Source organism: Pseudophryne corroboree (genome assembly GCF_028390025.1).
Source record: "Pseudophryne corroboree isolate aPseCor3 chromosome 3 unlocalized genomic scaffold, aPseCor3.hap2 SUPER_3_unloc_52, whole genome shotgun sequence".
Taxonomy (NCBI): domain Eukaryota; kingdom Metazoa; phylum Chordata; class Amphibia; order Anura; family Myobatrachidae; genus Pseudophryne; species Pseudophryne corroboree.
In genome coordinates this window covers 343,919-368,066 of record NW_026967544.1, presented here as the reverse complement: position 1 = coordinate 368,066, position 24,148 = coordinate 343,919, and the positions used below count along the sequence as shown (strand labels likewise).

Genomic DNA, 24,148 nt, shown 5'->3' with positions numbered 1-24,148 from the left:
TCATAAGTTAGGCCCCCGGTTCATCGGCCCTTATAAGATCACCAGGGTTATCAATCCGGTGGCATTTCAGTTAGATCTGCCCCGTTCATTGGGTATCAATAAAACATTTCATTGTTCCCTTTTAAAACTGGCGGTTAGTAATCCTTCTTCCAGTGGAAGACCTTCTCCTCTTCGGATACGGGGTCAGAGGGAGTTTGTTGTTGAAAGGGTTCTTGACTCCAAGATGGTTCGGGGTCGGCTGTCATTTTTGGTGCACTGGAAGGGGTATGGCCCGGAGGAGCGGTCGTGGGTGCGCAGTTGTGATCTTCATGCCCCCAGACTGATACGCTCTTTCTTCTCGCAGTTCCCCGATAAACCCGGTGGTAGGGGTTCTTTGACCCCTCGTCAGAGGGGGGGTACTGTTAGGATCTCCTGCTCTGTGCTGCCACGTCGCATCCCTACCAATTGAACGTTTATATACATATATAAAATTCTAACAGAGGTCCTGCATACTTTCCAATAGTACTGGAAACCCATGCACCCACAATAGGTGGCCTGAAGACAGTTTTACTGGCCGAGTATATAAATGGGAGTGTAGGCTCAAGTATGCGGCCAGCCTGTTCTTTCAGTGATGCTGAACCGGGGACGGGTCAGGTAATAGTAATCTGATAATCTGGACACAGCGGTGTGCACCACGGGAGAAATCTCCCAATATGTCTTATCCTTTTCAGGACACGGCTAAGCCGTGAAAATACCCTTAAGAATCAGGACTTATGTGCCTGGGATTTTCCAGGTGTGTTCAAACATAGCATCAGAAATAGGGGATGTTATCACAAGCTTCATATTTATAGTAAAATAATCTCTCATCTCCTGTACAGGAGTGTAACAGCGATTTCTAACTCTTCCCCGAAGTTTGCATCATAGTTTGAATACACTTTGCTAGGATAGCATTCTGTCTACAGATCCCCTCTCACGTCCCCGTGTCGACATCTGACGACTTGCATTATACGTGTAAAAGCACGCTTCGAGGGACATGAGGGGTCTGAAGAAGTTTTCAGATTGTATAAATATATCATTCAACTGAGAAATTATAAACTTAACTTCTGTAAATCCTCATCATGGGGACCAGGAGACATGACACCGTCCTGTCTTACTGACATGAAGCAATAGCTGAATTACATTCTGCATTGACTGACGTATATATATATATTTTCCTTATAGACATGATATACTGTAATGTTACACATACACAGATACACAGTTTGTATACTGATTTATCAGATTAATAGGACAGGAATTCATACAGTCCACATCCTCTGATATACTCTTTAGACTGATAATGTGAACTTTCACCCTCATACCCAGACGGTCTGCAACATTTACCTCAGAGAATAATCAGATCAATACAGAAGTATGAACCAGCCACATACCAGCGCTACTAGAAGATTTTTTATAACCTTCTACTGAATTAAGTAATACATTAACATCATCCCAAAATACATCCCCCTATACTTATACCCTATACTTATACCCTGTTACCAGTGAGTTATGAGCAGCGGTGCAAGTATGCGGGTACGGGCAGGTATGGCGTACCCTTAAGAATTTAGCCGTGGGTACGCCGTACCCACACCGACGGGCCGCCGCTTCTCTTCCCTCCCTGCCTCTGCTGATCCCCGCACCGCCGCTGATGTGAAGGGAGGAGAGTGCAGCCTGCGCCTCTCCTTCCCATCAGTCTCCGGCGGGTACGGGTGTCTTCGTTCAAGTCAGCGCTGCCCGTGAGCCAATCAGAGCTCGCGGGACCGATCCTCCCGAAGAAGTAAGGGCCATGGATCTTCCAGCAGAAGATCCAGCAGATACGCATACCAACCCCTCCTTGGCCTGTCCCGAGCAATGAGGATTGCCAGAAACTTTGTTCTTCTTACAAGTTGAAGAACTCTTGGAATCAGAGGAAGTGGAGGGAACACATACACTGACATGAACACCCACGGTGTTACCAGTGCGTCCAACGCCAATGCCTGCGGGTCTCTCGACCTGGAACAGTACCTCTGCAGCTTCTTGTTGAGATGGGAGGCCATCATGTCTATGTGAGGTACCGCCACCAATCGGGTTACCTCATCGAACACCTCAAGGTGGAGGCCCCTCTCTCCTGGATAGAGATAGTGTCTGCTGAGGAAGTCTGCTTCCCAGTTGTCTACTCCCAGAATGAAGATTGCAGACATCGCCACTGCGTGCCTTTCTGCCCAGAGGAGGATTCTTGACACCTCCGACATTGCAGCCCTGCTCTTAGTTCCACCTTGTTGGTTTATGTAGGCCACTGTTGTCACGTTGTCCGACTGCACCTGAACAGCTTGATCCTGTAGGTGGTGTGCTGCTTGAAGAAGGCCATTGTACACGGCCCTTAGCTCCAGGATGTTTATTGGGAGAAGAGATTCTTGATACGAACACCTTCCTTGGAAGGTTTCTCCCTGAGCGACCGCTCCCTAATCTCTTAGACTTGCATCCGTGGTTAGAAAAATCCAGTCCTGAACCCCGAACCTTCGGCCTTCCAGAAGGTGTGGTAGTTGTAGCCACCAGACGAAAAAAATACTGGCTCATGGTGACAGACGTATCCTCTGGTGCATATGTAGGTGAAATCCCGACCACTGGTCCAAGAGATCCGTCTGAAAGGATCGAGCATGAAACCTTCCATGCTGCAGAGCCTCGTAGGAGGCAACTATCTTCCCCAGAAGGCGGATGCACTGATGAACCGATACCCGGGAAGGCTTCAAGACACCCCGGACCATTGTTTGAATCACCAATGCTTTCTCCACCGGTAGAAACACCCTCTGCACCTCCGTGTTGAGGATCATTCCCAGGAAAGACAGGCTCCTTGTTGGCTCCAGATGAGACTTTGGAAGGTTCAGTATCCAACCGTGCTCCTTGAGCAGAGTGTTGTGAGAACAATGGATCTTAATAACTTCTCCCTGGACGAAACCTTGATCAGGAGATCGTCCAGATACGGAATTATGTTCACCCCCTGCTTGCTGAGGAGAACCATCATCTCTGCCATCACCTTGGTGAAGACCCTCGGTTGAAACTGATAGTGATCATTTAACAGTGCAAACCTGAGATAAGCCTGATGCGGCGACTAAATGGGAATGTTGAGGTACGCATCCTTGATGTCCAGGGACACCAGGAATTCCCCTCCGTCAGCCTGAGATGACAGCTCTCAGAGACTCCATCTTGAACTTGAACTCCCTGAGATAAGGGGTCAAAGACTTTAAACATAGAATTTGTCGGCAGATAAGAACCACTTGGCCCATCAGTCTGTCCCATTTTTTATTACATTATTTTTATCTCTAACCTTATTTGATCCTTATTTCTTTGTAAGGATATCCTTATGTCTATCCCATGCATGTTTAAATAGCTCTACTGTCTTAGCCTCTACCACCTCCGATGAGTGGCTATTCCAATTGTCCACTACCCTTTCTGTGAAGTAATTTTTCTGCAAATTTCCCCTGAACCTCGTCCCCCCCAGTCTCAGTGCATGTCCCCGTGTCCTATTGCTTCTCTTCATTTGGAGAATGTTTCCCTACTGGACTTTGTTAAAACCCTTGATATATTTGAAAGTTTCTATCATGTCCCCCCTTTCCCTTCTCTGCTCCGAACTATACATATATATAATACATATATTTAACCTTTAAATGTTCCCTGAAAATTCACCTCTTCAAACAAGCCTATCAAATTCCAGACCTACCCACATAACCTTCAGTGCTTCCCTATCTAATTAAATCCTCTCTGTACAGTATACATAACATCACATATCTTGTCTTTCTTTACTCTCACACCCTCCTGACACTTGGCCAACATCGCTGGGTGATCCTATCATACAACCCATTAAGAACCTAGCAATCTGGTGGACCATTATGCAACAGGTAGCATCTATCCTTGTGTATCAATGCCTATTTCCCCATAGATTGTAAGCTTGTGAGCAGGGCCGTCCTACTTCTATGTCTGTCTGTTTTTACCCAGTTTTGTTCTAATTGTAAATCGCAACGGAATATGCTGCGCCATATAAGAAACTGCTAATTAATAAAATAATAGTTTCCTACTGTATTGTCTTACTGACCTGTTGGTGGTCATTCCGAGTTGTTCGCTCGCTGCCGTTTTTAGCAAAATAGCGATCAGGCTAAAAATGGGCGAATCTGCCATGCGTATGAGCCGCAGGGCGCACGCGCTAAGTATTTTCACACGAAACTATGCAATTTTTCACAGGTCCGAGCAACGCTTTTCAGTCGCTCTGCTGATCGGTGAGTGATTGACAGGAAGTGGGTGTTTCCGGGGCGGAAACTGAGCGTTTTCCGGGAGTGTGCTAAAATGCCTGAGTGGCTGGAGAAACGGGGGAGTGGCTAACCGGACGCTGGGTGTGTTTGTGACGTCAAACCAGCAACTAAACGGACTGAGGTGATCGCAATCTAGGAGTAGGTCTGGAGCTACTCAGAAACTGTAAGGAAATACTTAATAGCAGAACTGCTAATCTTTTGTTCGCAATTCTGCTAAGCTAAGATACACTCCCAGAGGGCGGCGGCCTAGCGTGTGCAATGCTGCTAAAAGCAGCTAGCGAGCGAACAACTCGGAATGAGGGCACTAGTTTCTTACTGCATTGTCTTACTGACCTATAGTTTCCTTCTGTATTGTCTTACTGACCTATAGTTTCTTCTGTATTGTTTTACTGACCTATAGTTTCCTACTGTATTGTCTTACTGACCTATAGTTTCCTACTGTATTGTCTTACTGACCCATAGTTTCCTTCTGTGTTGTCTTACTGACCTATAGTTTTCGACTGTATTATCTTACTGACCTAGTTTCATACTGTATTGTCTTACTGACCTATAGTTTCCTACTGCATTGTATTAGTGACCTATAGTTTCTTACTGTATTGTCTTACTGACGTATCGCGGCTTACTGTAGTCTTACTGACCTATAGTTTCCTTCTGTATTGTCTTACTGACCTATAGTTTCCTTCTGTATTGTCTGGCTGACCTATAGTTTCTTACTGTATTGTCTTGCTGACGTATCGTGGCTTACTGTATTGTCTTACTGACCTATAGTTTCCTTCTGTATTGTCTTACTGACCTAGTTTCCTTCTGTAATGTCTTACTGACCTATAGTTTCTTCTGAATTGTTTTACTGACCTATAGTTTCCTTCTGTATTGTCTTACTGACCTATAGTTTCCTATATACATAGTTTTCCTGTCTATGTATGGTAGGTAAGTAAGTTAACAAGAGTGCTCCCAAAAAAGAGGATTTTGGTACTTACGAATAAATCCATTTCTCTGAACCCTCTAGGGGACACTGGAGTCTTATACAGTAGGGGTGTTAAGCTTGCAACCGGAGGTGTGGCACAATCTAAAAATTAGCATTGTCTGCACAGACAGCTCCTCCCCTTCACATCCCTCATCCCTCAGTTTGGAAAATTTGACCAAGAGAACATGACATGATACTATAGCACATGGCGAGGAACCGACCCGTACAACATATCAAACAGCATCCAAGAAACTCTTAACAGAAAAACTAACGTTGTTTGCACGATCTGTTTGAACAAGAACCTTGAACACAGCAGGTTGACAGCACCGAGGTGGGTGTCCAGTGTCCCCTAGAGGATTCAGAGAAATGGATTTATCGGTAAGTACCAAAATCCTCTTTTCTCTTTCATCCACTAGAGGACACTGGAGTCCTACACAGTAGGGGACGTCCTAAAGTTATCCCCCAGGGAGGGAGTGCTGTCGGTGGCCTGCAAAACTAAAACGTCCAAACTTAGAGTCTCCGGACGCAAAGTTATCAACCTTGTAAAATTTTGCGAACGTGTGGGCTGAGGACCACATCACCGCTCTGCAAAGTTGAGTAGTGGAAACACCTCTGGCAGCCGCCCATGACGCACCCACTGATCTGGTGGTATGAGCACCCGTCTGAACCGGAACCTGTTTGCTACAGGAAATATAAGCTTGCCAAATGACAAGTTGAATCCATCTAGACAAAGGCTGCTTAGATGCTGGCCAACCCTTCTTAAGAACAAACAATGGTCCAACTTTCTAAAGGACGACGTAACTTGTACGCATACCCGTAAAGCTCGGACAACATCCAAGGACACTTCCCCATCTGCGAGACCCTGAAAAGATGGGACCACAATTGGCTGGTTTACGTGAAACCCCAAAATCAACCTTAGGAAGGAAACCTGCTCTCGTACGGAGTTCTGCCCTATCCTCATGAAACATTCAAAGAACTCTTACACGATAAGGCTCCCAACTCAGAAACCCGCCTGGCCGAAACCAAGGCAAGCAATAATGTGACTTTCCAAAAGAGATATTTCAGGTCTGTTCTTGCTAACGGCTCAAAAGTTGGAGATCTCAAAAATTCCAACACCAAATTTAAGTCCCATAGTGCAGTGGTAGGACGAAAAGGGGGTTGTATCCTCAGAACCCCCTGTAAAAATGTTTGAACCTCTGGCAAGAATGCTAACCACTTGTTGAAATAGGATGGAGAGAGACAAAATTTGAACCTTCAGAGAGCCCAGCCTCAGTCCTACATCTATACCGGCCTGAAGGAAGAGTAGAAGTCTGGATAAGTGGAAGTTCATCGAATTCCACCCACGTTCTTAACACCAGTCCATGCACCTCTTGTAAATCCTGTAGTAGTGCATGGCTGTGACCGGCTTCCTAGCGGCAAACATCGTAGGAATGGCCGTTCTTGGTATCCCTTGGTTTCTTAAGATTCGGGTTTCAATAGCCACGCCGTTAAACACAGCCTGTGCAGGTCTGGGTGTTGGAACAGTCCCTGAGATAGCAGGTCCTCCCTCTGAGGTAACCGCCAAGGATCTTCCACTAGTAACCCTCGCAGGTCTGAGTACCAACTCTTGCGGAGCCAATCTGGTGCAATTAGAATTGACCACACTCGTTCTCGTTTCAACCATTTCAGAACCCTGGGTATGAGTGGGAAAGGTGGAAAAATGTAAACTCTCCTGTTAATGCGTCCACTCCTTCTGCTGCTGGATCTTTTGCCTGGACACATATCTGGGCAGCTGATGGTTTTGCCGAGACACCATTAGATTGACTTGAGGTAGACCCCATCTCCTCACCACCATGTCAAAAATCCGTGGATGTAGGCACTACTCTCCCGGATGCATGTCCTGGCGGCTGAGATAATCTGCTTCCCAGTTTTCCACACCTGGAATGAACACTGCCGAGAGGATGATGTTTCGCCTTTCTGCCCACAAGATCTTTGTGGCTTCCTTTAATGCCATCTTGCTCTTTGTTCCTCCTTGATGGTTTATGTAAGCCGTCATCGTGACATTGTCCGACTATATCTTTAAGTGTTGACCCATGACTAAGTCTGCAGCTAAGAGAAGCGCATTATAAACTGCTCTCAGTTCGAGAATGTTTATGGATAGGCTGCTCTCCTGTAACGTCCATCCTTTATGTCCATGGATACCATGACCCCTCCATGTTCTAAACCCACAATAACGGACTGGATTTATTCCATCTTGAATCTGCAAACTGAATTTGTACCAGTAGGAAGGCCCCCCAACCTCTGAGACTGGCGTCCATTGTCAGGATCCTCCAAGCCCAAATGCCGAATCTTTTGACTGCTGCGATATTCTTGTGCAACGACCACCAAATCAAGAAGGTTCGTATGCGCGGTGGAAGCTGGATTCTTCGATGTAGAAGCCAGTGCGTACCTGCTCCCTGAGCAATGATTTTCATCTGGAATGGTCAGGAATGAAGTCCTCCGTAACGGAGAGCTGCGAATGACGCCACCCACTTCTCGAAAAGTAGCACACAGAGGTGTAGAGAAACCATCTGTGTCCTTAGTACCTGAGCCACTAACCTATGTGGGTCCTGGATCTAGTTCTCTGGTAGGAATATTCTTAATTGTATCGTGTCCAAGATGAGACCGAGGAATTGAATCCGTTGAGTTGGCATGTGGTTGGATTTCTGGAGGTGCACAATCCACCCATGTTGAATGAGAAATTGATGAGATGTCTGAGCATCCTTTATCAGCTGTTTCTGAGATGAGGCCTTGATAAGTAGATCGTCTAGATAAGGTATGATCGTGACCTCTGTCTCAATCCTGTCACCACTATTGCTATGATCTTTATAAAGATTCTTGGGGCTGATGATAGACCGAATGGCAGGGCCCTGATTCGGTAGTGATCCCACACCGGTGCAAATCTTAAGTAAGCTTGGTGAGGGGTCCAAATCGGGATATGAAGGTATTTTGCACTACCAAAAGTTTTGAATAAAATCCCATTCCTCATTGAGGATCCGGGAATGGTGACTTAACCCTTTGTATGCAGGAGTCTTTGAATTTGCCTCCTGTAACGCTCCTGCTCGCAACGGGCACCTAGGCCCTCGCGCTGCAAATAAACGGACTGTGTGGACGCTCTTGTAACTCTATCCTGTAAACCTGGGAAATATCTTGTTGACCCAGACGTCTGGTGATGTTATGACCCAGGCGTCCCGAAAACCTTCCAACTCTGCGCCCCCCAAGGGGGACCCCAGATGAGCAGGGAAACCATCATGCCACGGGTTTGTCAGCAGGTCTGTCCTGCTTTTCTGGTGTCGACTGTGAACGACCTCTACCTCTGGTTCCATGAGTCTGTTGCTCCAAAACCTCTTCTGGCTCGGTACGACAGTGATCGAATTAATTTAAACACTGGTCCCGAACAACCTCCTTTAACGTGTGAAGTGGTGCTCGAGTAAGAAGTAGGTAGAAAGGTAGATGTCACTGCAGTTGCCTGCGAAATCCACTTGTCTAACTCATCAAACATCATCTAACCCCCAAATGGAATAGCCTCTACTCTCTATAAAAGGGGAGCGGAGGAGGAGCTGCACTGCTAGCCTACCAGGGCTTAAGTTATAAGGCAACAGCGTATGAGAAGCCGCTGCTGCTCGTCCCCCACGTCATCTTTTCCAGCCCTCCGCGCCCTCGTACTAGCGCCGACGACAGGAGGAAGCGTGCGGGGGATATAGCCCGGGTCTCGGCGAGTGCAGGGGAAGCTGCGGCTGCCGCTTACATCCGCTCTGTGTCTCCCTCAGCCCTCCGTCTGTAGAGGAAGGAGGGGCGGGCGGGGGAGATGACATGAAGCGGGAGTGTATAGCCGGCCAGGGAGTGATTTAGACCGTTTGTTCTGTCCCAGCGCCAGCGGAAGGAGGGGGGCGGCGGGGAAGCTGCGCTGCTGAGTCCCAGGGCTTAGAGCCAGAAGGTAGCAGCGTTGTGTGTGGTCCGCGGGAGGAAGTCTGTCAAACTGCCTCCTGGATCCATGAAGATTGTGCCACACCTCCTGTTGCAAGCTTCACACCCCTACTGTATAAGACCCCAGTGTCCCCTAGTGGATGAAAGAGAAAGGAGGTTTACTTCTTTCTTTCCCGACCGCTCTTCTATGCAGAAGGGAAATATCTGCTGTTCATTGAGAGATGCTCCCTGTAAGGAATATAGAAATTTGCCTCTTGTAGCTGAACTTGCAAACGGCCCCTCCAAATTTGCATCAGTTAAAGTCTCTCATGATTATGACTTCTCCATTTAAAGCCATTTTAGTGATGTCCAACAATAGATTCCTGTCCAAATCCTGCTCCTGGCCAGGTGGTCTACAGATCACCCCAATGCGAATAATGTCCTTCTCCCCGGTGTCTGTGGTGACATAAAGGGCCTCAGATATGTCTTCAATATTTTGTATTAATTGATGTAGCAGTTATGCTTTTTTCCCACATACATTGCTACCCTTCCTCCTATACTGACCATTATATTCTTCCTAAATAAATTGTATCCTGGTATAGCTATCTCCCACTCATAATTCTCATTGCACCATAACTCTGTAATTGCCACAATACCCAGGTTATCCCTTGTCATTATCACAATTAGCTCTGGCATTTTGTCTCCTAAGCTCCTAGCATTTGCACACATAGCTTTAAGAATTATGTCTGTGCATCTGTTATTAGAAGCCATGTCCAGACAGTACAAAATAAATTACACGTTTAAAGTTGAAAATAAGAATTTACTCACCGGTAATTCTATTTCTCGTAGTCCGTAGTGGATGCTGGGGACTCCGTCAGGACCATGGGGATTAGCGGCTCCGCAGGAGACAGGGCACAAAATTTAAAAGTTTGACCACTAGGTGGTGTGCACTGGCTCCTCCCCCTATGACCCTCCTCCAAGCCTCAGTTAGGATACTGTGCCCGGACGAGCGTACACAATAAGGAAGGATTTTGAATCCCGGGTAAGACTCATACCAGCCACACCAATCACACCGTACAACTTGTGATCTGAACCCAGTTAACAGTATGATAAACGTAGGAGCCTCTGAAAAGATGGCTCACAACAATAAACAACCCGATTTTTTTGTAACAATAACTATGTACAAGTATTGCAGACAATCCGCACTTGGGATGGGCGCCCAGCATCCACTACGGACTACGAGAAATAGAATTACCGGTGAGTAAATTCTTATTTTCTCTGACGTCCTAGTGGATGCTGGGGACTCCGTCAGGACCATGGGGATTATACCAAAGCTCCCAAACGGGCGGGAGAGTGCGGATGACTCTGCAGCACCGAATGAGAGAACTCCAGGTCCTCCTTAGCCAGGGTATCAAATTTGTAGAATTTTACAAACGTGTTCTCCCCTGACCACGTAGCTGCTCGGCAGAGTTGTAATGCCGAGACCCCTCGGGCAGCCGCCCAAGATGAGCCCACCTTCCTTGTGGAGTGGGCATTGACAGATTTAGGCTGTGGCAGGCCTGCCACAGAATGTGCCAGTTGAATTGTGCTACAAATCCAACGAGCAATCGTCTGCTTAGAAGCAGGAGCACCCAGCTTGTTGGGTGCATACAGTATAAACAGCGAGTCAGATTTTCTGACTCCAGCCGTCCTTGAAATATATATTTTCAATGCTCTGACAACGTCCAGCAACTTGGAATCCTCCAAATCGCTAGTAGCCGCAGGCACCACAATAGGCTGGTTCAGGTGAAACGCTGATACCACCTTAGGAAGAAAATGAGGACGCGTCCTCAATTCTGCCCTGTCCGAATGGAAAATCAGATATGGGCTTTTATACGATAAAGCCGCCAATTCCGACACTCTCCTGGCTGAAGCCAGGGCCAGTAGCATGGTTACTTTCCATGTAAGATATTTCAAATCCACCGATTTGAGTGGCTCAAACCAATGGGATTTGAGAAAATCCAAAACTACATTGAGATCCCACGGTGCCACTGGGGGCACAACCGGGGGCTGTATATGTAGTACTCCTTTTACAAAAGTCTGGACTTCAGGAACTGAAGCCAATTCTTTTTGGAAGAAAATCGACAGGGCCGAAATTTGAACCTTAATGGACCCTAATTTGAGGCCCATAGACAATCCTGTTTGCAGGAAATGTAGGAATCGACCCAGTTGAAATTCCTCCGTCGGGGCCCTCCTGGCCTCACACCACGCAACATATTTTCTCCAAATGCGGTGATAATGTTGTGCAGTCACCTCCTTCCTGGCTTTGACCAGGGTAGGGATGACCTCTTCCGGAATGCCTTTTTCCCTTAGGATCCGGCGTTCAACCGCCATGCCGTCAAACGCAGCCGCGGTAAGTCTTGGAATAGACACGGTCCCTGCTGAAGCAGATCCCTTCTTAGAGGTAGAGGCCACGGATCTTCCGTGAGCATCTCCTGAAGTTCCGGGTACCAAGTCCTTCTTGGCCAGTCCGGAGCCACTAGTATCGTTCTTACTCCCCTTTGCCGTATAATTTTCAGTACCTTGGGTATGAGAGGCAGAGGAGGGAACACATACACTGACTGGTACACCCATGGTGTTACCAGAGCGTCCACAGCTATTGCCCGAGGGTCTCTTGACCTTGCGCAATACCTGTCCAGTTTTTTGTTGAGGCGGGACGCCATCATGTCCACCATTGGTCTTTCCCAATGGACCACAATCATGTGGAAGACTTCTGGATGAAGTCCCCACTCTCCCGGGTGAAGATCGTGTCTGCTGAGGAAGTCTGCTTCCCAGTTGTCCACTCCCGGGATGAACACTGCTGACAGTGCTATCACATGATTTTCTGCCCAGCGAAGAATCCTTGCAGCTTCTGCCATTGCCCTCCTGCTTTTTGTGCCGCCCTGTCTGTTTACGTGGGCGACTGCCGTGATGTTGTCCGACTGGATCAACACCGGCTGACCCTGAAGCAGAGGTTTTGCCAGGCTTAGAGCATTGTAGATTGCTCTTAGTTCCAGTATATTTATGTGAAGAGACGTTTCCAGGCTTGACCACACGCCCTGGAAGTTTCTTCCCTGTGTGACCGCTCCCCAGCCTCTCAGGCTGGCATCCGTGGTCACTAGGACCCAGTTCTGTATGCCGAATCTGCGGCCCTCTAACAGATGAGCACTCTGCAACCACCATAGCAGAGACACCCTTGTCCTTGTCGACAATTTTATCCGCTGATGCATCTGCAGATGCGATCCGGACCATTTGTCCAGCAGATCCCACTGAAAAATTCGTGCATGGAATCTGCCGAATGGAATCGCTTCGTAAGAAGCCACCATTTTTCCCAGGACTCTTGTGCATTGATGCACAGACACTCTCCCTGGTTTTAGGAGGTTCCTGACGAGTTCGGATAACTCCCTGGCTTTCTCCTCCGGAAGAAATACCTTTTTCTGAACAGTGTCCAGAATCATCCCTAGGAACAGCAGACGTGTCGTCGGGATCAGTTGGGATTTTGGAAAATTCAGAATCCACCCGTGCTGTTGGAGCACTACTTGGGTTAGTGCTACTCCGACCTCCAGCTGTTCTCTGGATCTTGCCCTTATCAGGAGATCGTCCAAGTAAGGGATAATTAATACGCCTTTTCTTCGAAGAAGGATCATCATTTCGGCCATTACCTTGGTAAAGACCCGGGGTGCCGTGGACAATGCAAACGGCAGCGTCTGAAACTGATAATGACAGTTTTGTACCACGAACCTGAGGTACCCTTGGTGTGAAGGGCAAATTGGGACATGAAGGTAAGCATCCTTGATGTCCAAGGACACCATAAAGTCCCCTTCTTCCAGATTCGCTATCACTGCTCTGAGTGACTCCATCTTGAACTTAAATTTTTGTATGTACAGGTTCAGAGATTTCAGATTTAGAATAGGTCTTACCGAGCCGTCCGGCTTCGGTACCACAAATAGCGTGGAGTAATACCCCTTTCCCTGTTGTAGAAGGGGTACCTTGACTATCACCTGCTGAGAATACAGCTTGTGAATGGCTTCCAATACCGTCGCCCTGTCGGAGGGTGACGTTGGCAAAGCAGACTTTAGGAACCGGCGAGGGGGAGACTTCTCGAATTCCAACCTGTAACCCTGAGATACTACCTGCAGGATCCAGGGGTCCACCTGAGAGTGAGCCCACTGTGCGCTGAAATTCTTGAGGCGACCCCCCACCGCCCCTGAGTCCGCTTGTAAGGTCCCAGCGTCATGCTGAGGCCTTTGCAGAAGCCGGGGAGGACTTCTGCTCCTGGGAAGGAGCTGCTTGCTGCAGTCTCTTACCCTTTCCTTTGCCTCGGGGCAAATATGAATGTCCTTTTGCTCGCTTGTTCTTATAGGAACGAAAGGACTGCGGCTGAAAAGACTGCGTCTTTTTCTGCTGGGAGGTGACCTGAGGTAAAAAGGTGGATTTCCCGGCTGTTGCCGTGGCCACCAGATCCGATAGACCGACCCCAAATAATTTCTCCCCCTTATACGGCAATACTTCCATATGCCGTTTGGAATCCGCATCACCTGACCACTGTCGCGTCCATAAACTTCTTCTGGCAGATATGGACATCGCACTTACTCTTGATGCCAGAGTGCAAATATCTCTCTGTGCATCTCGCATATATAGAAATGCATCCTTTAAATGCTCTATAGTCAGTAAAATACTGTCCCTATCCAGGGTATCAATATTTTCAGTCAGTGACTCCGACCAGACCACCCCAGCACTGCACATCCAGGCTGAGGCGATTGCTGGTCGCAGTATAACACCCGTATGTGTGTATATACTTTTTAGTGTATTCTCCAGCCTCCTATCAGCTGGATCCTTGAGGGCGGCCGTCTCTGGCGACGGTAACGCCACTTGCTTTGATAAGCGTGTGAGCGCCTTATCTACCCTAGGGGGTGTTTCCCAGCGCGCCCTAACCTCTGGCGGGAAAGGGTATAATGCCAATAACTTCTTTGAAATTAGCAGTTTTCTATCGGGGGTAACCCACGCTTCATCACACACTTCATTCAATTCCTCTGATTCAGGAAAAACTACCGGTAGTTTTTTCACACCCCACATAATACCCCTTTTTGTGGTACTTGCAGTATCAGAGATATGCAAAACCTCCTTCATTGCCGTGATCATATAACGTGTGGCCCTACTGGAAAATGCGTTTGTTTCTTCACCGTCGACACTGGATTCGGTGTCCGTGTCTGGGTCTGTGTCGACCGACTGAGGTAAAGGGCGTTTTACAGCCCCTGACGGTGTTTGAGACGCCTGGACAGGTACTAACTGGTTTGCCGGCCGTCTCATGTCGTCCACCGACCTTTGCAGCGTGCTGACAGTATCACGTAATTCCATAAATAAAGCCATCCATTCTGGTGTCGACTCCCTAGGGGGTGACATCACCATTACAGGCAATTGCTCCGCCTCCACACCAACATCGTCCTCATACATGTCGACACACGCGTACCGACACACAGCAGACACACAGGGAATGCTCTGATAGAAGACAGGACCCCACTAGCCCTTTGGGGAGACAGAGGGAGAGTTTGCCAGCACACACCCAAGCGCTATAAATATATAGGGACAACCTTAAATAAGTGTGTTCCCCTTATAGCAGCTCAAATATTGTTAATATCGCCAAATAAGTGCCCCCCCTCTCTGTTTTTACCCTGTTTCTGTAGTGCAGTGCAGGGGAGAGCCTGGGAGCCTTCCTAGCAGCGGAGCTGTGTAGGAAAATGGCGCTGTGTGCTGAGGAGAATAGGCCCCGCCCCCTTTTCGGCGGGCTTCTTCTCCCGGTTTTTCTGAAAACCTGGCAGGGGTTAAATACATCCATATAGCCCCAGTGGCTATATGTGATGTATTTTAGCCAGAATAGGTATCTCTCATTGCTGCCCAGGGCGCCCCCCCCAGCGCCCTGCACCCTCAGTGACCGTTGGTGTGAAGTGTGCCGAGAGCAATGGCGCACAGCTGCAGTGCTGTGCGCTACCTCATGAAGACTGAGAAGTCTTCAGCCGCCGGTTTCTGGACCTCTTCTCTTTTCGGCATCTGCAAGGGGGTCGGCGGCGCGGCTCCGGTGACCCATCCAGGCTGTACCTGTGATCGTCCCTCTGGAGCTAGTGTCCAGTAGCCTAAGAAGCCAATCCATCCTGCACGCAGGTGAGTTCACTTCTTCTCCCCTAAGTCCCTCGTTGCAGTGAGCCTGTTGCCAGCAGGACTCACTGAAAATAAAAAACCTAATAAAACTTTTTCTAAGCAGCTCTTTAGGAGAGCCACCTAGATTGCACCCTGCTCGGACGGGCACAAAAACCTAACTGAGGCTTGGAGGAGGGTCATAGGGGGAGGAGCCAGTGCACACCACCTAGTGGTCAAACTTTAAAATTTTGTGCCCTGTCTCCTGCGGAGCCGCTAATCCCCATGGTCCTGACGGAGTCCCCAGCATCCACTAGGACGTCAGAGAAATTACCTGTTTGGTGATGTTGCTCAGTATTTGGTATTTGTTTTTTTTAACTAATCAGGAATCAAACTCTGTCCTTTACACCACGACTACACCTCGCTAAATGTAAAGATATAAACCTGACCACAAATGGCCAAATAGGTCTACTATATACAAGGAGTTATTTAATACCTGCATCATCTAACAAAATGAAGGTTATTTAATAAAAGGTTGCTAAACTGAGAAATTTTGATCCCATACAAATTAGACGCTCCAAAAAAACAACAACACAATACTACTTATATATGATCCCTAAAAATAAACTTCTGCTTGTTACTTTTAATAACACTATAGTGATGTGTGTAATAACTCTCTTCATGTGATGTTTGTCATGGATAGCCTTGTGTTATAAATGCCCAACTGAGAACAGGGCTGATGGCGGAGGAGGGTGTAGAATAAGAGATTGCTGTAGTGACTGAGCAATGAGAATATGTGACTTCTGTAATAAGTGTTTATTACTCACCTGTGCTGATATCTGTAGTGATCTCCTCCTCCTTACACTGCTGATCACCCCTCACATACGTCTCTTCTTCTCCCTCTATATCTTCTGCCTTTGTATCAGTCACATACGTCTCTTCTTCTCCCTCTATATCTTCTGTCTTTATATCAGTCACATACGTCTCTACATCTCCCTCTATATCTTCTGCCTTTATATCAGTAACATACGTTTCTTTTTCTTCCTCTAGATCTTCTGCCTTTATATCAGTCACATACGTCTCTTCTTCTCCCTCTATATCTTCTGCCTTTATACCAGTCACATACGTCTCTTCTTCTCCCTCTGTACATTCTGCCTTTATACGAGAAAGACGTTCTACCTAATTAACCCAAAAAATACAATGGCATTTGCATACTATTCGATTAAAGTGAGGTGAAACAGTATAATATCAGTGTATAAGACACACAGCTTCTCTACAGATCATATAGTGATGGTCACTTTGGTGTATCGGATGATACCCTAAATCCCACCTACCTGATCCTCCTGTGGGATCCTGTGATTCTCCTCTGTACAATCCTGGGAATACAGAGGACGGGGACATCTCTCTGGGGTATCTCTGTTACTGGGTCCATCTGTAGGAGACACACAGTGACTGAGTACAGTGTATATATGTGATTATCAGATGATGTGTGTATATAGGGGGCCCCCATACCTGCTCTCCCCTGTACAATACATTACAGTCTCCTCTTACCCAGTGATATGAGGGGCCGGTGACTCTCCATCATCACGTCCTTGTACAGACACCTGTGCTCCTCTATATACTCCCCCCTCCTGCATGGAGACATAGACAGTGACATCCTGAGACCTTATAGACACCAGACACACACAGTGATACAGTCATCACCCAGACACGTCCCCTGGTGTTACTGTATAATGCCCCATTCCCAGCAGTCACCTCTCCAGTCATCACCCAGACACATCCCCCGGTGTTACTGTATAATGTCCCATTCCCAGCAGTCACCTCTCCAGTCATCACCCAGACACACCCCCCGGTGCTACTGTATAATGTCCCATTCCCAGCAGTCACCTCTCCAGTCATCAACCAGACACACCCCCCGGTGCTACTGTACTTCCAAGTCTCCTCAGACCCCAGTCATGTCCCTGTATTATTACTATAGATATAAGTGACGTTATTGTGACACTTCCAGATCCCCTCACCTCCCCAGTCATGTCCCTGTATTATTACTGTAGTACTCTAGTGATTTGAAGGCCTTGGGACACTATGAGGGGGCAACTCAATTAATGAATGTGTAAATCTATAATGTAATAGAGATGCTGCCAACTGATGTATACCATATATGTGATAATAACTTGGATCTTTCTAGTGATCCAATAATGTATAGTGTTTATGCATGTTATTATTCTGTGCCTGCTGAAGGTGAGGGGACTCTGGTAAGCGTGCAGCGTGCGGGGGAGATCATGGAGAAGCTTCCAGAGGTCCCGTGTGCTGAGAGAGGTGGCTGGGCGCGTGTAGTGGCGGTTTTGTTGGTGGGCTGACTAAGGGGAGAGAAAAAGGCTGGCGGCTGAGACGAGGGAGCTTACAGGAAGGTGGTTCCCTGCGAGTGAGAGAGCCCCTGTGGGGGAAAGGAATTGGATGTCTTCTGCTGCAGGTGAGAAGCGCTGTGTTAATTTCCGCTGGTGGACGCCGAGCAGGGACGTCCCGGTGGCTGGTTGTCATGGAGAGTGCTGGGAGGCGGAGCGCTGGCGGGGCAGGCTAGTACATGGAAGGAGACAGCAGTGCGGGCAGCAGCTACCAGGAGTCCAGCAGTAGCAGACAGTTTATCCCCGAGGCAGAGCTGTGTCCCTCATCCCATACAACCTGCAGGAAGAGCCCGGTTGTTGGTGGAGGTGGAGTCGGGGGGAGGTCCAGACCGGGCACACTATCATTGTAAGTGCAGGATGCCCCCATATAAATCCTGCTAATCTGCATACTCCCCTATCATCCTTTAACTATTAAAGTACCAGTCCCCAGCACAGTAACACAGGGACCAGCAACATCGGTGGATCTGAGAAGTACAAATATCACCTCTAGAGACTCCATATCCATTAGAGCACAGGTTCTCAAACTCGGTCCTCAGGACCCCACACAGTGCATGTTTTGCAGGTCTCCTCACAGAATCAAAAGTGAAATAATTAGCTCCACCTGTCGACCTTTTAAAATGTGTGAGTAATTAATACACCTGTGCACTTGCTGGGTTACCTGCAAAACATGCACTGTGTGGGGTCATGAGGACCGAGTTTAAGAACCACTGCATTAGATAATGACCAGCAGGATAGCAGTCATAGAGTGCGGTGGTGTATAATGATGAAAGCAGCTCGGAGAGGGCGCAGGGTCACCTAAACTTGGAAATGATACACTGGGGAGACTAAGCACCCCTTACCTATCAGAGACAGGTGCCAATAACAGTGACTTCTGTATGTTCTGGAGCCACCCCCACGGATCTACAGTGGGGCTATGCTTATACTGGGACAGGTAACACAGATCATCACCCCACTATATGTAACGAGTAGACCACGGGTGTCATGGATTCCAGGGTGGAGAGCTCTACGTACTACCTTCCTGTTTCAGGTTGTCTAGGAGCGCTACAATTAGATCTTCCATGGAAACCATGCTATTCATTGCCGTGAAGTAGGGATTGCTCAACAATCATGAGGACAATTGCTCCAAGTGGATACCCATATAACCCAGAGTACTTCTTATACACAGACATGAAAGGGCCCCAACCGTGCACGATTATAGTAAGAGAACCCGGGTGGTTTTTCAAACGCAGCCCCACAACTTTCTTGTGGAATCATATTTTTTGTATTGCATGCATTACCTTATGTATAGGTGGGGTATATTATTATGTATAGGTGGGGTATATTATTATGTATAGGTGGGGTATATTATTATGTATAGGTGGGGTATGTTATTATGTATCAGTGATCGCGCTGAGCCTAAAAAAAAGTGGGTCCCAGGGACCCTTCACTTTTAAAAATTGGGGTCCTACCTGTCCTATTCTGGGTCCCATCGGAATGAAGGTTATTAATCTTATTAATTATTCAAATATGAAACCCCACAACTTGATTTGGACACTACAAAAGTGTTGCAAGGGGAAGAAGGGGGTGACAGCTCTGCTGGGCTGTGTAGTATACAGAACACTGCTCCAGAGCTGTACCTAGACATTTTGGTGCCCTTTGGCAGAGAGTGAATTGGTGGTCCCCCTCCCATATTGGAAAGTATGGTCAGTGCGCGCCGAAGGCGCGCTTAAAAAATTTAAGGGTCTGGCTTTGTGGGGAAGGGGCTTGGCCACATAATAGTACCAATTCACATTACACCACAGAGTAGCGCCGCTTATACACATTACACCATGTAGAACCACCTATACACACTGCGCCAGGTAGAGCATATTAATACACATTGCACCAGTTAGAGCACATTATACACATTGCACCAGGTAGAACCGCCTATACACACTGAGCCAGGCAGAGCACATTATACACATTGCACCAGGTAGAGTACATTATACACTTTGCGCCAGGCAAAGCACATTATATATACACATTGCACCAGGTAGAAGCACCTATATACACACTGAGCCAGGTAGAGCACATTATACTCATTGCATCAGGTAGAACCACCTATATACATTGTGCCAGGCAGAGCACGTTATACACATTGCGCCAGGCAGAGCACGTTATACACATTGCGCCAGGCAGAGCACGTTATACACATTGCGCCAGGCAGAGCACGTTATACACATTGCGCCAGGCAGAGCACGTTATACACATTGCGCCAGGCAGAGCATGTTATACACATTGCAACAGGTAGAGAACGTTACACACATTGCGACAGGTAGAGAACGTTATATACATTACGCCAGGTAGAGCACATTATACACATTGCGCCAGGTAGAGCAGTATATAATTGCCACTGTGGGTGTGCATGTGATGGTCACTCTGTGGGTATGTGTTGGGAGGGTGTATGTTGCCCACAGTGGAAGAATTTGGTGTGTTTATAATGGACACTGAGGAGGTATGGGCAGAGTGTATGATGGGCACTGCCCCATCCTCCATATCTGCATCATTAGCTGCCGACACTCTCTTCCCTCCCACACACATACGCTCCCTGTTAGTTGATTATAAGTATGCAGCCAGAGAGACACAGGCTTCCTCAATGATTGCGCTGCGCTGGCTAGTGAGCAGCCACTGTGTGTCATAACACAGTCCGCCCCGGCGCCTGCTTGCAGCTGCTTCTTACTGTAGTTTGGAGCAGAACGGCGAGTACGCTGGCGGACAGGGAGGAGGGACATCACATCTCAGCCGCACTTGAATGGGGAGACATTGCCGGCAGCGCGATTGGATGGGGAGAAGCTGCGGGCAGCGCGATTGCACAGGGAGAAGCTGCGGACAGCGCGATTGGACAGGGAGAAACTGCCGGCGGCGATTTAATGGCGAGAGAGGCACTGAAGAACGGTATTGGCAGAGACGCACTGGTCAGTTAGAGACAGCACGTCTTACAGGACCCGCTCATTTAAAAAAAAACAGTCCCCCTCTGCTTGTAGCACGTAAAAACGCGCCATAGCACTTATTTTGCAATCACTGCATTATACACATTCCACCAGGCAGAGCACAGGGGAAGGGGGGAAGTTATTACACACACAGGGGAAGGGGGGAAGTTATTACACACACAGGGGAAGGGGGGAAGTTATTACACACACAGGGGAAGGGGGGAAGTTATTACACACACAGGGGAAGGGGGGTGGGGGGGAAGCAGTTATACACACAGGGGAAGGGGGGTGGGGGGGAAGCAGTTATACACACAGGGGAAGGGGGAAAGTTATTACACACACAGGGGAAGGGGGGTGGGGGGGAGTTATACACACAGGGGAAGGGGGGAAGTTATTACACACACAGGGGAACAGGGGTGGGGGGGAGGCAGTTATACACACAGGGGAAGGGGGGAAGTTATTACACACACAGGGGAAGGGGGAAGTTATTACACACACAGGGGAAGGGGGGGAGTTATTACACACACAGGGGAAGGGGGGGAGTTATTACACACACAGGGGAAGGGGGGGGGAGTTATTACACACACAGGGGAAGGGGGGGGGGAGTTATTACACACACAGGGGAAGGGGGTGGGGGGGAGGCAGTTATACACACAGAAGAAGGGAGGAAGGGGCAGTTATTATACACACTGGGGAAAAGGGGAGGGGGGGCAGTTCTTGTATTCCTCCAGTATTACCCTGCTCCTGTGCCCTGTGGTGTTTCAACAGAGTATCGTGGAAGAGGGGAGCGGGTGACAGGGTTTAGATTACAATACAGAGCGGCAGGTTAGAGGGAATGAATGGGGCGGGTCTGGTCCTGCAGGAGCTTCCCCCTACTCCTCTCCAGCCCATATGACCCTCATGCTGTAGCACCCGCAGCCGCCTCTTGTCCCTCCACTTACCGCTGGCATCTTCCTGCTTCCTCCGCTGTCTGACTCCTGTAGGTCGCTGGAGGGGCACCGTGGATTTCCTCAGCCCGCCCGCGGAGGTCACAGCCCTAGCTACGGCCCACACACACAGCAGGATGATTCCTGTCATGTGCGGCGCGCGCGGAGCAGACGGTGAGGAGAGGCGGGGCGGGAGAACACACAGACACACTCTCACAGGGTCTCCTCCCCTTCCAAGTTCCTCCCTCTGCTGCCGTGGAGACGGAATCTGACTGACAGCGCTGCTGGTCAGAGCGCGTCCTGCGGGACCCTGGGTGTTTTTATTTTTGAGTCCCCTCAATCAATTATTGGGTAAAATACGCGCCATAGCGCGTTTTTGCGATCACTGATGTATAGGTGGGGTATATTATTATGTATAGGTGGGGTATATTATTATGTATAGGTGGGATATATTATTATGTATAGGTGGGGTATATTATTAGAACGGTTCATGGTTTGAGTATTATATGATATAACTGTATAAGGTGGCCTATAACGTCTTACATATTAAAACTAGTATACTTACGGGTGGAACTGTCTCCGTATCTGTGGAAGAGCCTGAAATCACAAAGGAAAGGTAAGATAGGTAAATGTGCATAGTCCTATCTGGTTACATCACATACTAATGTTATAGGCGACCACTACAGGGGTAGTTTATTTCCTAAGCGATTAGAGTATTGGGCTCTGAATAGCTTGGGTGGAGGCACATTGCACATATACACTTTACCCCCAGGTAAAAAAGGGGTTACATTACTATAGATATAAGTGATGTCCCTGTACACTCCCAAGTGTGTGATATACATTTGCTTCATACTAAGCAATATTTTCAATCCCCAAAATTACATATAATAAAATTAATAATAATAACGACACTAAAGGCTGCACCCCAGTATAAAAATAATAACAGATGTCTTTAAAAGGAGGACACCTCAGGCCATTCCTCCTGTATTGTAGGACATCACCACCACTCCCAATGTATAATAATAATACCAGGACACCACAAGCCGCTGTCCCTGTACAATAACCGTACACAAAAACCTGCTCCCCCTGTATAACAGTAATAGCAACAGGACACCACAGGCCGCTCCTTCTGTATACTAATAACAACAACAGGACACCACATGCCGCTCCCCCTGTATAAAAATAATAACAACAGGACACCACAGGCTGCTCCCTCTGTATAATAATAATAATAATAATAATAACAGGACACCACAGGCCACTCCCTCTGTATAATAATAACAACAGGACACCACAGACTGCTCCCCCTGTATAGTAATAATAATGACAGGACATCACAGGCTGCTCCCCCTGTATAGTAATAATAACAGGACACCAAAGGCTGCTCACACTGTATAATAATAATATCAGGACACCACAGGCTGCTCCCCCTGTATAGTAAGACGCCATTACCTGATCTCCACGGACACTGGGAGGCTGCAACAGTCGACGAAAACTCACTTCCTGTATGTGGAACGCACAGTACGGAAGTAAGGTGGACCGCACAGACAGGAAGTAGGGTATGATTGGCACAGGCCGCTTACTGGTGGCTGGCCCCTCCCCTCCTTCACCCCGCCTACAGCCCCGCCCTCTGTAACGATTATTACTGGACATGTCATCAGTGCAGGAGGCCGGCGGCCATTTTCTTGTAGACCAGTCTGGCAGCAGCAATAGGTTCCCTGGCCGAGTAGTGACGTCAGGGGCGGCGGCCATTTTCCCCTGGTCTGAGCTCCGCCTTCCTGCTATCATTCCCACAAGGCAGCAGGAGCAGAGAGCAGCCATTGCTGTGTCTGGCAGCAGGTAATGATATTATTATTATTATTCTATAGGCTGAGCAGCTCTGGTGTCAGGTTCTGTACTACAGGGGGAGCAGCCTCTGGTGCCTTGTTATAGTGCAGCTGGAGCAGCCTCTGGTGCTGCATTATCCCTGTACAGGTGGCTGACACTCTAGTGTCCTATTACCGTAATACAGGTGGCGCAGACCCCGCCGTTACCCTAATACAGGTGGTGCAGACCCCGCCGTTACCATAATACAGGTGACGCAGACCCTGCTGTTACCGTAATACAGGTGGCGCAGACCCCGCCGTTACCGTAATACAGGTGGCGCAGACCCCGCCGTTACCGTAATAGAAGTGGCGCAGACCCCGCCGTTACCGTAATACAGGTGGCGCAGACTCCGCCGTTACCGTAATACCGGTGGCGCAGAGCCCGCCGTTACCGTAATACAGGTGGCGCAGAGCCCGCCGTTACCGTAATACAGGTGGCGCAGAGCCCGCCGTTACCGTAATACCGGTGGAGCATACCCCACCCTTACCGTAATACAGGTGGCGCAGACCCCGCCGTTACCGTAATACAGGTGGTGCAGACCCCGCCGTTACCGTTATTCTATACATATAATGGCATTGTACTATACAGGGGAGCGCTATGTGTTGTCCTACTCTACAGGGGGAGCGAACTGTGTTGCCCTTCTATACATGGGGAGCTGCCTGTGGTG

General features: G+C 48.2%; 1 protein-coding gene across 2 annotated transcripts in view; it reads right to left on the bottom strand.

Annotated features, from left to right (window-relative positions):
• The window catches only part of LOC134984419 (zinc finger protein OZF-like), a 35,360-nt gene extending 12,216 nt beyond the window's left edge, over window positions 1–23,144 (bottom strand). For both annotated transcript variants that reach the window (XM_063950003.1, XM_063950004.1), the window contains exons 1-5: window positions 23,068–23,144; window positions 22,181–22,212; window positions 16,891–16,970; window positions 16,674–16,771; window positions 16,167–16,518 (exon numbers count right to left, since the gene is read on the bottom strand). In XM_063950003.1, coding sequence (XP_063806073.1) covers window positions 16,167–16,518; window positions 16,674–16,771; window positions 16,891–16,924 — 484 coding nt within the window. In that variant the 5' untranslated portion in view covers window positions 16,925–16,970; window positions 22,181–22,212; window positions 23,068–23,144. The remainder of the gene's footprint in view (window positions 1–16,166; window positions 16,519–16,673; window positions 16,772–16,890; window positions 16,971–22,180; window positions 22,213–23,067) is intronic.
• Window positions 23,145–24,148: the final 1,004 nt, after the last annotated feature.